This window comes from Eublepharis macularius, chromosome 5 (genome assembly GCF_028583425.1).
Source record: "Eublepharis macularius isolate TG4126 chromosome 5, MPM_Emac_v1.0, whole genome shotgun sequence".
Taxonomy (NCBI): Eukaryota; Metazoa; Chordata; class Lepidosauria; order Squamata; family Eublepharidae; genus Eublepharis; species Eublepharis macularius.
In genome coordinates, this window is record NC_072794.1 from 29,871,299 (window position 1) to 29,885,836 (window position 14,538).

Genomic DNA, 14,538 nt, shown 5'->3' on the forward strand with positions numbered 1-14,538 from the left:
TCAATCTGAATGGTTCTTGTGTCTCAACCTTTGCTGTTTATTTACTGAATTGTGGAAGGGATTAAAAACCTTTTCCTCTATTATTGCATTAGTTGCAACAGCGCAATTTGTTTATAAATGGAAATGAAGATTGAACTTGAAGCTGCATTATATTAAGCCAGTCCTTTGATCGATCAAGGTCATTTATCTACTTTGACTGGGGACACTAGGAGCTCTCCAAGGTCTCGGGTTGAGGTCTTTCACATCACCCTAGCCTTACTGCCTAATTCTTCTAACTGGATGTGCCAAGGATGGAGTTTGAGACCTTCTGCAAGCAAAGCAGATGTTATACCATTGAGCCACAGCCCTCTGGGAAGGCTGGACTTTAACTAACATTGCAAAAAAAAAAGTATACCTAACAGATTTGGATTTGCATAACTTCTAGCCCATTTAGCTGAACCCATAAGCTAATGCACCCATCTCTAAGTCCTCAGTCAAAGCATGCCTCATAATGCTATGGGGAAGGACATGCTGCTATTTGCCTGCTTCCTTGATATAAACCAGAAAAAAACTTTACTGGGGTACACATGATGTGCTTATCTACTCTGCCAGTCAAATGATACAATACTATTTGACTTGGGTTGTTTATCAGCAATACTATTTTAATTGGTTTAATCTGTAGCTTAATCAGTCTGCATGCACACTGTAATCCTAAACATGTTTACTGAGAAGAAATTCCCATTGAATTCAAGAATACTTACCCCCCTAGTCAGTACATTTCTGATTACCAGCTTCATTAATTGGCGAGTATGGGCATTAAGGATATCTGGGTTTACATAGGAAGCTACTGTAGTACTGATGTTTGTTAGTAGTAAGGAAAAATATTGCTGATTACTACTAATAGAAGTGGTAGCTTATGTTGTAAGTTATGTTTGCACTGAAGTTTTTATCATACACAAAATTTACATAAATGTAAGCAATTAAACGCCAATTAATTCTTTCATTTTTTTGTTGATAACCCTAACAGTGCAATCCTAAGGCCTACTCACAATTCTATTCAAATCTGCTCAGTGGGGCTTACGCGCAGGAAAGTGTTCTTAGGATGGCACTGTTAGTGTAACAGCTTATTTCACTATATCTAGGAGTGCAAGATTGCTGTAATACTCTATTGTCACAATATCTTAAAGTAACATGCATGGGTTTTCATCAATCTTGCCATTTTCTGATCTCTGCTACACCATCTCTCACCTAACAGTTGAGCACTAACAATATGTCAGTTACCTATTTGTTTAAAAAAGCCCCCAAATCCTCCAGTGATGGGGAAATGGCAACTGAATTGTACCAAGGAAAATAGTGCTAATGTTAGTGGGACATGCAAAATCCCACACCCTTCTGCTAACTCTTCACGCAAAGGGGCTTTTGACTGCATTTTTTCCCAAAAGATACCAAGCTTGGTTTGGGAAAGATCACAGCAAACCTGGGAAACCTGGAAAGTGGACAATTAAGAGAAATCGTGCGAACGCTCCAAAAAACCTGCTCCAGTTTAGACACAAAACCTCCATGTGGAAGCATCCTTTGAGCCTTTCCTAAATCATTTCAGCAAATCTTGCTGTTCACTTTGGGACATTCTACACATGGAAAAGGTACAGTGACTTAAATTGGGCACGTGTAGCTTTTGTGCATATCAGGTCAAGCATATAACTAGGTACTAGCTTCCTAATATCATAAAGACTATGCAGTGAGAACTGAATACACAAATCTAAGGTTTTAACAGTTTTTATTCTATATTTGTTAATCCCCCATTGCATTCTGTAAATAAATACTGACCCTTGCTAATCAATGTTTATTTCTGAAATACTTCAAAATCCACAGTGAGTCTCAAAGGAGGCAATCAGTTCCTTAATGCATTTGTTCTAACAAGCATAGCTAAGTCCTGTGGGTCACACAACAAAACTGAGCAGGTCACAAAAGTACAAAAGGCTTGACTTGGGGGTGACCCACACCACTGCATGATCTAAAGTTTTTTTGGAAAAAGATTATTGTGTGAACCCAACATTTGGGATCCATATCACTTCTGTGGTAATTTTGTTTTCTGGATTCAATACTACGGGTGATAAGCAATTCTATAAGATATTTAACATATAAAGTTGTTTTTATTGTTGGCATTTATTCTGATAATCATTTTTTTGTGTCCCTGGTCATTCTGCAAATTCCTGACTTGGCTAGGGTTTTAAACTAGCCCCAAATGCACAATCTAAACAGTGTCTGTTGGCCCTGTCGGTTGTGCCAAGATTTTTTTTTTTTTGGTTGTGCCAAGATTTGAAACCAATATAATAATAGAACAGAACAGATCACAGGCCTGGCTCCAGATACATCCTAGAGGAAAAGAAACGAGGTTATAGGGTAAAAAGCCTGACCTACCAATCTCCATCTACATTCTGCTATCTGGAGGATTCCAGTGCTGGAGAGGAGAGCTATACATTATAATGCATTCTGAGAAAAGAGGTGGTGGAACTCAGTGGGTTGCCCTTGGAGAAAATGGTCATGTGGCTGGTGGCCCCACCCCCTGATCAGCCACCAGCCACCAGGTGGCTGATCAGGGGGTGGGGCCACCAGCCACGTGACCATTTTCAAGAGGTTCCGGAACTCCGTTCCATCACGTTCAAGCAGAAAAAAAGCCCTGCCTGTGACAACCATTCTAGCCTTTTGTTAAATCAAACTGAAAAAACTAGTTACCTAATAAGATCCTCTCAGAAGTTTTTAAAAATAAATTGCAGCTACTGGATATGATCAGGGCTGCGGTGTGGGGACAGAGAAGGGTTAATCCGCCTCATACAGTTTCACTATTTACATACACACACCACAGTTGTTTTTAGTGTATAAGAATGTGTTGAAGCTGTAAACCTCTGACAAGGTATTTCCATTTCAGATGACAGGAAGGGAGGCACACAGCTGAACCTTCGTCTTTGCATTTTAACCGGTCCCCTCCACCCACAGAAGACAAGAGAAGGGTGCAGCCTGCTGAGGGAATTTTTTTGTGATCTTATGGATGATGCAAGCTTCGTGCTTGCAAATGGTTCTACTACCCTACAGGCTAGGCCTCAAGGGCCATGTTTGGAGGAGCCAGAGACCTTAACAAACAGAATGAGAACAATAAAGTGTCTTTACTGCGGCTTGCCTAGTGGAACTGTCCCTAAGTGCTGGTTCTATTCAAGTAGAGCCAGTGATTTCCCACTCTGCCATGGAAGCTTACTGATTGACCTTGGGCCAGTGACACACACACCACCTAACGGGTTGTTGTGAGGAAAAAACAAAGGAGGGGAGAATGCTGTATGCCGCCTTGGGTCCCCATTGGAGAGCAAGGAGAAGTATAAATGAAGTAAAAATAAAAAGTAGCCTATCAGGGTTGGAAGGGACAACCCTTCCCCACTGCTGAAAAGTAAAGCCAAGTATGTGGATATGAAAAGGACATACAGATGAGGGGGCAAGCGTGAAACAGAGAAGGGGAAAGACTACCACTGTTGGAGTGACCTGACACACCTATGAGTACCGTTTTTCTTTCTCTGAGTATCTGCTGTGTGGCTGCCCTGCTGGAGTACTTATGTCATCAACTGAGGCCTACTTGTATATTTGTAAATTCAGCAAATATTTAAAAATCTGTCATGGACCAACCTGGCCCAGTGGAGCAGAGAGACTCAGAGAACTCTTCTGAGGAAGAGGCAGCTGGTGAACCTGACCCAGATCCACAGCCAGTGGCAGAGGCACTGCAGGAGGAGGCAGGCTCTGAAGGCTCAGATACTGATCCACAGCCAGGTCCCAGCACATCGGTTCCTCAGCTTCCCAGCCCTGGGCTGGCAACAGAAAGCCAGGGGCAGGCCAGCTCTCCCCCTTCATCACCAGAGCCTCGGGAGTGCTGCCAGAGGAGGGCTAGAAGAGCCCTCCAAGCCAGAAGGCGCAGTGCCAGGCTAGCAGCACAGCACCGGCCCAGCATCATTAGTGATGATGAGTGCTCGCAGGAGCAGGACTGAGACAACCGGCAGGTGCTTGCTATAGCACAAGCAGCTGAGCACTGTGAGGCTTAAAAGCAGCCGAAGAGGGAGTGGCTGCGTGGAAGCAACGAGTTTGCTCACTACTGACCTTGCTGCTGTGTTTGGAATTGATTCTCTTGTCCCTGACCTTGGCCTGTTCCTGTGGATGTGTTTTTGGAATCCCCCTTTGGACTTGAAGCCATGAGTGTGCCCAATTGGTGCCTGAACCTTGGAACTGGGTGCTGCCCTGCTCGGACAACTTGGGAGTTATCCCTTGCCTGCTGCCAGTGTGAGTCTGCATCGGGACAAAATCACTGCAAGTCTCCAATTCTCTCTTTTCCAAAGGGAACCAACCTGAAATGTCCCACCGCTCAGAGAAGTACAAAGGTGCATTCAGCCTTGTGAATCAGTCCCATAGTCTGAAGCAGAGTCCAGACACTGGCTGAACCGTCTCTCTGAGAACAGTCGACGCTTTGTGACTACTGCAGAGAAAATCTTGCAATGGAAAGGAAAAGAAACTTTCTTCCAGACAAAAGATTGCATAATATATTATTGCTACTACTAATAATATATTACTGCTGATGTAATGAAAATTGTTCCATTCCTTTTTTCAAAACATCAAGCGAATTTCCCATATGGAAGCAGAGCCTGACTCCAAACAGGAACCAACATCTGCCTTACTGTACACACAAGGATCTTATTTTACATAGGGAATTATTTTTTTTTAATGTGACTGTCTCTCTCCTCCCAAGGTCTGAGGGAGATTTGCCATTATAAGCTGTTAGTAATGTGTAATAAAATTATGTATGTTGAATTAGCACCTTGGGTTTTGTAAAGCTGTGACACAGAAATCTGAGCACAACAAGCCAAACAGAGTAACAGACCCTTGTCAAGGAGAGCCAACGAAGAGAGTTAAAAGTCTGTAATGCCTCCCTTTAGAGCCTTCATCCCACTCTCATCTTGCTCGAGCTCCCAGAGAGGAGGGAGCTTTTGCTGCCCACTAACACAGCTGAAGGAGCTAACGCAGCTGTCAGAAGAGCAAGGAAGGGAAAGAGCCGTGGTGGCTGATTCTTTGTTTTCTCTGGCAAGGACAAGCAAAGTTTTGCAGTGAGGAAGACTGGGACAACTTAAGGACAGGAATGGGGGCTCTCGTAGTGGATGGCAGAAGAAGAGGCCAATGGGAGCTTCACTACACCAGTGTAGATTATGAACTGGTCCTTAGTTCCCACCTGCCTCTTCTTTAAAATGCTCACCATGAGTGATTCCGCACACGTTGGATAACGCACTTCCAATCCTCTTTATAGATCATTTGGAACTGATTTTTTTGTGTGTGGAACAAAAAATCCACCTCAAACGATTGATAAAGTGCATTGAAAGTGCATTATCCAACGTGTGCGGAATCAGCCACTGTTGGACAAGTTTTATTGTGGTTCCACTCAGTTAAGGTGGAAGGTTTTTCTGAGGAGGATATAAGCCAGTTGTTTGTGGTTATAAATGTGCTTGTTAAATGATAATGAGTTCCTGTGCTTGGATTGACAAGAACAGCATTTGGAGTAAACTGATTTAAATGCTCATCTCCCTCTTGGTTGCCACTGCCAGTGATCTCCTCCTCCTGCCCAGGACGGGGTCAAAACCATGTAACCGTGGACGGATCTTCATCTCAGTAAAAGGGATGGAGTATAAATGGCCTTTCCATGGCTCCCAATTAACTCCCTGCAAAGAAAAAGTATGTATTATCATATATAACAGCTTCTTGAAACGATGGGGAAAAATTCAAATCTTTGCAAATGTTTATAATAAAACCATCTCACGACAGCCATGAAGTTGTTCAGGGTTAACATTAGGCCATTTCACCCTGTGGATTGGTTCCAGAACCAAAACTTTTTCATTTGATTGAACTTGACAGCCTGATCCAACAGAACAATGTTCGTCGATGGAGCCTTGCTGTTAGGCTTAATTAGTCTTCTGGATTGAATTTTGCTGCCACAGTTAATGAACTGATCTTCCTTAATGGAACCGAATTTAATCTCTTTGATTGAATGTTGGTGTTAGATTTAATGAATAGATTTCCCTTGGTCAAATTTTTGCTGTTAGATCTAATGAATTTATTCTCCTTAACTACGTGTAGTCGTTAGACCTAATGAACTGATTTTCTTTGATTGAATTGGGCTGTTAGATCTAATGAATTGACTCTATTTGATTGAACCTTCACTGACTCTCAGTGAAGAAAGTAAGAGCAGCCATACTGGATCAGACCAATGGTCCACCTTATTCAGCATCCTCCTGTGGCAGTGAATTCCACAAGTTAATTGCTCTTCGAGTGAAGAAATAGTTCCTATGGTCTGTCCTGAACACGCTGCCCATCAACTGCACTGGTTGCCTCTTTCACTATTATTGGATAGGGAGAAAAAGTTCTCTCTTTCTCAGTGTTTCCCAGTCAGAGTTCCATAGGACATCATCAGGGTTCCGTGAGAAATCATGGAATAAATAAAAAAATTGAAATACCACCAAAAAAATCCAAATATCCCTGAAAATATTGCTGTTGTTAAGGTTATATAAATGTGTGTGTATAGCACTCTTTGCTTAACAGTAATTTAGCAATAATTGAATTGTGCTCCATCCTCACCATCAGCCTTTTCTGGCCTTGTAAACATTTTCATAGGTAGGGTTTCCTTGTGATTTGAAAAATTAATTTAGAGGTTCTTCCATGGAACCTCTAAACCAGAAAACCCAAACTCCATAGCCTTTCCTCATACAAAATGGTCCAATTCCTAGACCATTTCGGTTGCCTTCTTTTCCTTTTTTTTTACAGCTCTACAATATCCTATTTGAGAAATGTCAACCAAACTATATACAGTATTCCAAACACGGCCATATCACAGCTCTATACAAGGGCATTACAATAATGGCTCTTTTGCTTTCAGTCACTTTCCTAATAATCCTAACACAGCATTTGTCTTTTTAGACTTAATTTTAAAATAACAACACTCTTTATAAATTGCTCTTGATGTTCATGGTTCCTATAAGCATTTTCTTGAATATATGGATATACTGTAAATCTATGAACCACCTAAAATTTATTTCCAGTTTTGCTAATTTGACTACCATGTTTTTCTTTACTCCTATTCACAAGAGGCCTGTGTGTTCTAATTCATGCTGGAGAGAGACTTAGTTTTAATATTTCTGAAGGGATAGCTGTCACTCTCTCTCTTCCCAGTAGCCCTGCTTCAACTTGAAATCTTTCTCACACCTGGTATGACTTAATGTAATTAATTTAATTCCTGCACTGAAGACTCTCCTAATATGCAGGCAGAGAGGATTTCCCATCATGCCCAGCATCATCTCTCTTCCCCCCATCAGTCTACTTGACTAACAGTGTACTTTATTAAACAGGTGGGGGTGGGGGTGGAGGAAAGTGCCATCAAGTCACAGCTGAGCTATGGTGACCCCAGCCGGGGTTTTCAAGGCAAGAGACTAACAGAGGTGGTTTGCCATTCCTGCCTCTGCAACCCTGGTCTTCACTCGATGTCTCCTGTCCAATTACTAACCAAGGTCAAACCTGCTTAGCTTCTAAGATCTGAGGAGACTGGGCTTGCTTGGGCTATCCAGGTCAGGGCCTTATTACTCTATATCAATTATAATCTAATTACCATGTAGGTATGCCTACTCTGCTAGTTGGAGCTAGTATTCCACCTCTTTAGAAATTTGCAATAAGAATTTCATATATAAATTCAAAATAACAATTTGAAAGAATAGAAGGATTCCATTTACAGCACGGTTAAGGAAGTTCTAAACATAATAATAACAACAACATTTGTTTTATATTCTGCCATTCAGGACAACTTAATGCCCACTCAGAGCAGTTTACAAAATATGTTATTATTATCCCTACAACAAACACCCTGTGAGGTGGGTGGGACTGAGAAAGCTCTAGAGAGCTGTGACTGACCCAAGGTCACCCAGCTGGCTTCAAGTGGGGGAGTGGGGAATCAAAACCTGTTCTCCAGATTAGAATCCTGCACTCTTAACCACTACACCAAACAGGCATCCATCCCTGAAATTTGTTATGCTCTTGAAAAGCAGTGTACCTTGTGCTGTAAAGAAAAAAAGGCTTGGACCTGCACCGAGCCCTAGACTCACCTCACTGTGTTTGTCTTCTCCATATTTACCATTGAGGTTGGCCAAATGACAGTTCTTGTACCACCAGCCACCATGGTGTGTGAGTCCACAGTTGCTGATAGCAATATCATTGTCTCTGTCCCAGGTGGTAAATTTCCTCTCATTGTGGTAAGTCATAGCATCCCCTAAACAAGGCAAGAAAAGGTTGGCGTTAGAAGTGTGGGGAGCCCTGTTATGTCTGATCCCCAGCCCCCAATAACAGCAGGTGCGCACTCAGACAGACAAAGAAACAAGTTCTGCACTTCGGTGGCCCAATTGCAACTAATTAAAAAATTTGTACAGGTGGCATTTAACAAAAGTTAAATTTATGTATAGTTAAACAACATATAGTTGTTTAGGTTGAAGTCAGAAATCTGCTCAGTTGCTGGAAGAGTTTCTTCATCGCTAGCAGTCAGAAATAATGGAAACAATTCAAAACGTAAGATATGTGCTCCCACTGGACCTAAGAATGGTCCTTCTTAAAGTACTACAGCAAAAGCTTTGTTAACTGGCATCCAGTTAACCAGGCAGATCAATTCATCAGCATGCCCCAACCCAAGTCTCTAGCTCATCAGCCACTTGGCATTGCTCAGCCAAGGCAGCACCAGGAGCACAGGTGACTCAGACAGGGACCATAGGAGTCTCTTGCATGCCTGCCAGCTGAGCTGCTCATGCAGGGCAATGGTGAAAGAGCAGAAGTGCCAAGGAGTCCACAGGTTGTGGTCAGGTCCCTGGCATAGCCACCTGTTGCTTGATACAGACAGGTAAGTTTTGTTCACCGGCATATCCTACTATATAAAAGCCAAGCCATATTGGCAACGACTCACTTTTTATCCCCACACAGGCACACTGAGGGGCCTGCAGGTGTGCCTGCGCTGCATTGGCGTGGTGTCCTGGCAGAGCCACTGCAGAGCCTTGGGAGGTCTGTGCTGGGCCTCTGTGCCATCTGCAGCAGGTCTGTGAGGGGCCACAGAACTGGTGGGAAGGCCATGGCAAGGAACGGGGCTCCCTACCACTGCTGCAGGGCCTTGAGAGGGCCATGCCAGTACGGCCCTTCCAAGGCCCCACTGCTAGAGCCCGTTGTATTTCTTCTCACAACGAGCTCTGCTGCTAGTTTCTTAATATTCATAGCCTACCTTTCCCCAATGCCCAAGGCAGCTTGCAAAATATAAACACCTACAATTAAAAACATAGTTGAAACACATTTTTAAAAAATAAAACCACAACTCCTGCAACAAATATCACCAACAACAACTGCCAGTCAGAGACATTAATTAGGTACTTCTTCCAAAGGCACATGGGAAAAATGCAACCTTTTACAGAAGGGAGTGTGGGAGGAGTTTTCTGTCCCATATCTGGCAGGTTGTTCCAAAGTGTGGGTGTGGCCACTGAAAACAAGCATGCATGGGCCATAGATGAGCAGACCTCCCAAATAGAGGGGGCCAGCAAAAGTGAGGCGCTTGATGATCTTAGTTGGCACAGGGGATCATACAGGGAAATGCGGTCCATAAGAAATGTGGGTCCCAGGCCGTGAAAGTTAACCAGCAACCCCTATTCCTCATGGGTGTCCATTAGCAAAACTATTTCTGCAGTTAGACACAAGTATAAGGAGCTAGTAATACCTCTCTGTTTATTGCAAGGGGTTTTTTTTCTCCAAATCCTACTTTTAATTCCAGAAGGATACCCCAAGGCAGTTTACACAGAATAAAAAAATACAGGTAAAAATTGAGGATGTTTCATATTTTGTGTTTGTTTGTTTGTTTGTTTGTTTGTTTGTTTGTTTGTTTGTTTGTTTGTTTGTTTGTTTGTTTGTTTGTTTGTTTGTTTGTTTGTTTGTTTGTGCATTCGTTTGTTCGTTCATTCATTCATTTAAAACATTTATTAACTGCCTTTTTATCTTGCAGGAACTCAAGACGGCTTATAATATAGATAAAATAACCATAATAAAATGAGTAAAAAGTTTAAGAGCACAATTTAGGACTGCCAATAAACATAAAAGCAAAGTTAATTAAAAGCAGTCCTAAATAACTGCTTTTAATAAATAAAAAGCTGCCTTCTGAAGATCAGCGGGGGGGGCAGGTGTACCTCCCTGGGGATGCAGTTTCATAATCATGGGACTGCCCCCCAAAAGGCCCTCTCTCATGTACCCACCAGGTGAGCTTCTTTAGCTGATGGGACAGGCAGGAGGGCCTCTCGCCATGATCTTAATTCCTGAGCAGGAACATACAGGAGAAGATGGTCCTTCAAGTACTCTGGTCTCAAGCCATGGAGGGCTTTAAAGTCCAAAACCAACACTCTGAATTGTGCTCTGGAGCAGATTGGTAGCCAGTGTAATTGCTGTAATATCTGCATCACGTGTTCCTGACAGCTGGCCCCAACTAACAGTTTAGATGCAGCATTCTGCAATAGCTGTAGCTTCTGAACACTTTCAAGGGTAGCCCCAAATACAACACACTGCAGTAGTCCAATCTAGATGTAACTCAGGCATGGATAACCGGGGCTAAATGTGACTGAACTGGGAACAGGCACAGATGACGCACCAACAATATCACTCCAAACCACTGCAGCCACCTGGTTTTCTAAGCTGACTATTTTGTCAAGCCATATTCCAAGCTACAAACCTGGCTTTTCAAGAGAAGTCTCCGTCCAAGACAGAAGAGATCTAAAGTTCCCAGTCTGCCTTTCTGCTCACCCAGAGAACCTCTGTCTTGTCAGAATTTAGTTGCAGCTCATCCAGCCCTTTACTGACTCCAAGCACTGGTCCAAAACACCAAAAACCTGGGTGTCATCTGCAAACTGATGTCACTGCAGCCCAAACCTCCTGATGACAATGATTTAATATTGATTCCTATTGGACTGTGCCAGTACATGGGTTGATTCCTATGTAACCACCTCGAGCACTAAATATGGTGGAGAGGCAGTATATAAGTTGAATGAATGAATGATGAGGCTTTCCTCTAGCCCAAGGAGCCATCTCCTGATGAAAAATTCTCTTTGGGCTCTGAGTCAGGGGAAGGCTCCCGGCACCAAAGGAAAGCAGAACCATTCTGCCTGCTCCAAGCCTCTATTTGGACTATGGGCCCTTGAATGAATCTCAGCCCAGACAGCCTTGTGCAGTTTTAGTAAAAGAAAGTCTCCTCAATTCCTTCACCCAATTTTCCAGCGCAAAAAAATGGCCAAAACTTTGCTTACCGGCAGTGCCTCTGTATTTTCCTACCGAGAGCCTGAATCTCTCCCTGCTCGAGCCCACCTGGAAGAGGTCGTAGGTGGCATACGCAGACTCGTTGTGGGTTCGCAAATCCACTCTCAGCTCAAAAGGGATGGGAGCAGTGCTGGTAAGTTCATGAAGCTTTTCGAGACCTAAAAGAAACAATTCAGAATAACAATTATCACAGGCTCACAAAAAGGGATCAGTCAGACATTCAAATAGGCACCTTCTACTTGCCTGTGGTAACTAAGACTGTCTTCAGACAGAGATGCTTTTGTATAATGAACATAAGAAAAGCCCTATAAGATCAGACCATAAATCATCTAATTGCCAACAATGGCTGTGAAAATGCTTCTAGGGAATCAACAAATAAGTGCATGAAACCAAGAGTCTTCTCTATTGTTTCCCCTGTCCCACAATCCTGAACACAATACTAGAATTTAGAAGTATTACTATCTCTGATTCAGTCATCTAAGCCAACAGCTACCCTAGTATTAAAACTGCAAGAACAAATAAAGTCACGGCAAAACTCAGTCACTAAAAACATGGGAGAATAATATGGTCTACCTGGCACATGAAGTAAAGTGCTGTCCATGTGTCTCTGGGCACAATGTTCCATGCAAAGGTGCTGCCACAGAAAAGGCCTTGGATCTAGTTGCCACCTGTCTCATCTCTGAGGGCAGGAGACCCAGGGCAGGGCCTCAGTAGCAGAACTTAAAGAAGGGCCCGTTTCATATTGAAGGTTGTCCTTTAAAATGGCTTTGGCTAGGTCAAACACAGTGCGCAAAGTGCCCTTTCTGCTCCAGCAAGCCCTCCTCCCAAGGTAAAACCTCTTATTCCCTGCTCAGGCAAAAAGAGGCATCTTCCACCTTGGGAATGGAGGAGGAAAGGGCACAGAAAATACACTCTGGGGCCAGATGTGGCCTACAGGCTGTTAGTTGGCCTTGCACCACTATAGAAAAGCATGTGTGGAAGGCAGCATGGTATAGCCTGATCTCATCTGATCTTGAAAGCTAAGCAGGGTTGGCATTTGGATGGAAGCCCACCAAGGGAGGCAGGGGTGGCTCTGCAGAGGAAGGCAATGGCCAACCACCTCTGCTCCTTGCTTGCCTTGAAAACCTCTTGCTGGGGTAGCCATAAGAGAGTTACGACTTGATGAAACAAACATACTTATAAAAGCACACACCCCAGTTCATATAGGGCCCTCACTTGAAGGAGCTCCAAGGCTATTTCTTTCCTAAATAACAGGCATATGAGGTCCCAGTATGGATGGGGATTATTAACTCTTCTCCCTCCACAGCACTTTCCCATTTCAAAATGCCCTGCAGAGATCAAAGCAACATATAGATGGCCCGTCTGTTTGTTCCAGCAGGGCAAACAGCAGATCTTCAGAGCTCATTCAGAAGAGGGGAATGCTATGGTGAGAAGGTTTAACCCCCATGCTGTGGTCCTGATCAGAATTGACCCCCCCCCACATAGCCCCTATTTGCTAAATAAACAAACAAGCAACATTCCAAACAGGGGACTCTTAGCAGCATATCCTCTGGTGATCTTATACTTTAATATGTATCCAGAAGTTATTCAGCAGTCAAAACAGACATGGAAAGGGCAAAGAGCTTGCAAACGACCATTTGAAACTGAAAAGGTATCCCTTCCTGATTGAAAGATCCTAGCATTGTTGGATGTATGGAAGGCCTTAATTTAAATAAACAAAACCTTGGGGGTACACCTTTCATTGACCTCACTGGTCACTAGAGAAAGGGCTGGGTGAGTCTACTTAAGACCTGGAATTGGCGTGGCTACTGGATCATAGATCCCAAAGCCTGTTTCCAGTGGGGCACTGTGCTGCCCAGAAGAACTGGATTGTCCTAATCAGCAATCAAATCAAAGCCTCCCCATCCTTTCTGAATCCCATAAAGTACCAAGCCAAAATTCCCCTTTAGGATCTCCAAAGCCTTCGACATAATTCCTCCAGCGCTTAAAGAAATCCAGCTGCCCTGTGTTTCGCCGCTGAAACACCTGGAAAAGTAAAGCAGAAGTCAAACGTTCATCAAGCATTGATTTCTAAATGCAAAATATTAATGCTAAGAATGCAGATAAAAAGCAAAGATAACAAGGTTTAGGAACAAGAGGCTAAACTTTCTAAATTAGAAAATCCAAAGTAAATTACAGCAATGCATAGAGATGTTTACACAGATCTCCCCACATGACTTTCTCCATGCATTTTGGGATTAATAACCTAATTTTATTTGCAGAGCTGTGTCAATCCACTAACATAAACTGCAGCAAAGTATATATTGCACCAGTTCTGAAATTAACTTTAGATAATCTCTGTGTTGCCCTGACCTAGATAGTCTAGGCAAGCCCCATCTCAGTAGCTAAGCAGGGTTAGCCTTGGTTTGTAATTGGATACGAGACCTCCAAAAAAGACAGGGGTTGCACAGGTAGGTAATGGGAGGTAATTTCAAGTCTCTTGTCTTGAAAACCCCACCAGGGGTTGCTATAAATCAGCTATGACTTGACAGCACTTTCCACCACCAATCTCCACATTAAACCACAAGGCAGATGAGAGAGGAATACAGGGAAGAAGCACTCCACCAAATGACAGCAAAATGGACCAGGAGACAATTAATAATCCCTACCAATGACCCATAAGAAGGGATCCATAAGAAGGCCATGTCTCCAGCCTGAACGGCCGTATTTCTGCTAATCTCTACCAATTCTGCTAATCTCTACCAATTCTCAAGGCAACCTAAACTGAAGGATTTAGGTTGCCTTGTCCCTTAGGTTGTCTTGTCCCTCAGTTCACCCTTCATCTCCCTCTGTGCTTTGAAGCAGAGATGAATGTGGATCTGGCACAGTTTGGTGTAGTGGTTAAGAGCAGTAAGACTCTAATCTGGAGAACCGGATTTGATTCCCCACTCCTCCGCTTGAAGCCAGCTGGGTGACCTTGGGTCAGTCACAGCTTCTTGGAGCTCTCTCAGCCCAACCCACATGAGGATAATAATACTACACTTTGTAAACCTCTCTGAGTGGATGTTAAGTTGTCCTGAAGGGCTTTATATAAATCAAGTGTTGTTGTTGTTGTTTGGTTTCCTTTATTAATACATGGTAGCTCATTGCTAACACAGAAAACTCAGAGAAAAGGACAGACTCATAAATACT

At 43.2% G+C, this 14,538-nt stretch overlaps 1 protein-coding gene across 1 annotated transcript in view; it reads right to left on the reverse strand.

Moving 5' to 3' along the window:
- Nucleotides 1-5,360: 5,360 nt before the first annotated feature.
- Nucleotides 5,361-14,538, reverse strand: part of TNN (tenascin N) — a 37,581-nt gene continuing 28,403 nt past the window's right edge. Inside the window, exons 12-15 of the mRNA XM_054980338.1 lie at nt 13,296-13,392; nt 11,358-11,525; nt 8,148-8,311; nt 5,361-5,720 (exon numbers count right to left, since the gene is read on the reverse strand). Of these exons, the coding sequence (XP_054836313.1) occupies nt 5,571-5,720; nt 8,148-8,311; nt 11,358-11,525; nt 13,296-13,392 (579 nt within the window). The 3' untranslated portion in view covers nt 5,361-5,570. The remainder of the gene's footprint in view (nt 5,721-8,147; nt 8,312-11,357; nt 11,526-13,295; nt 13,393-14,538) is intronic.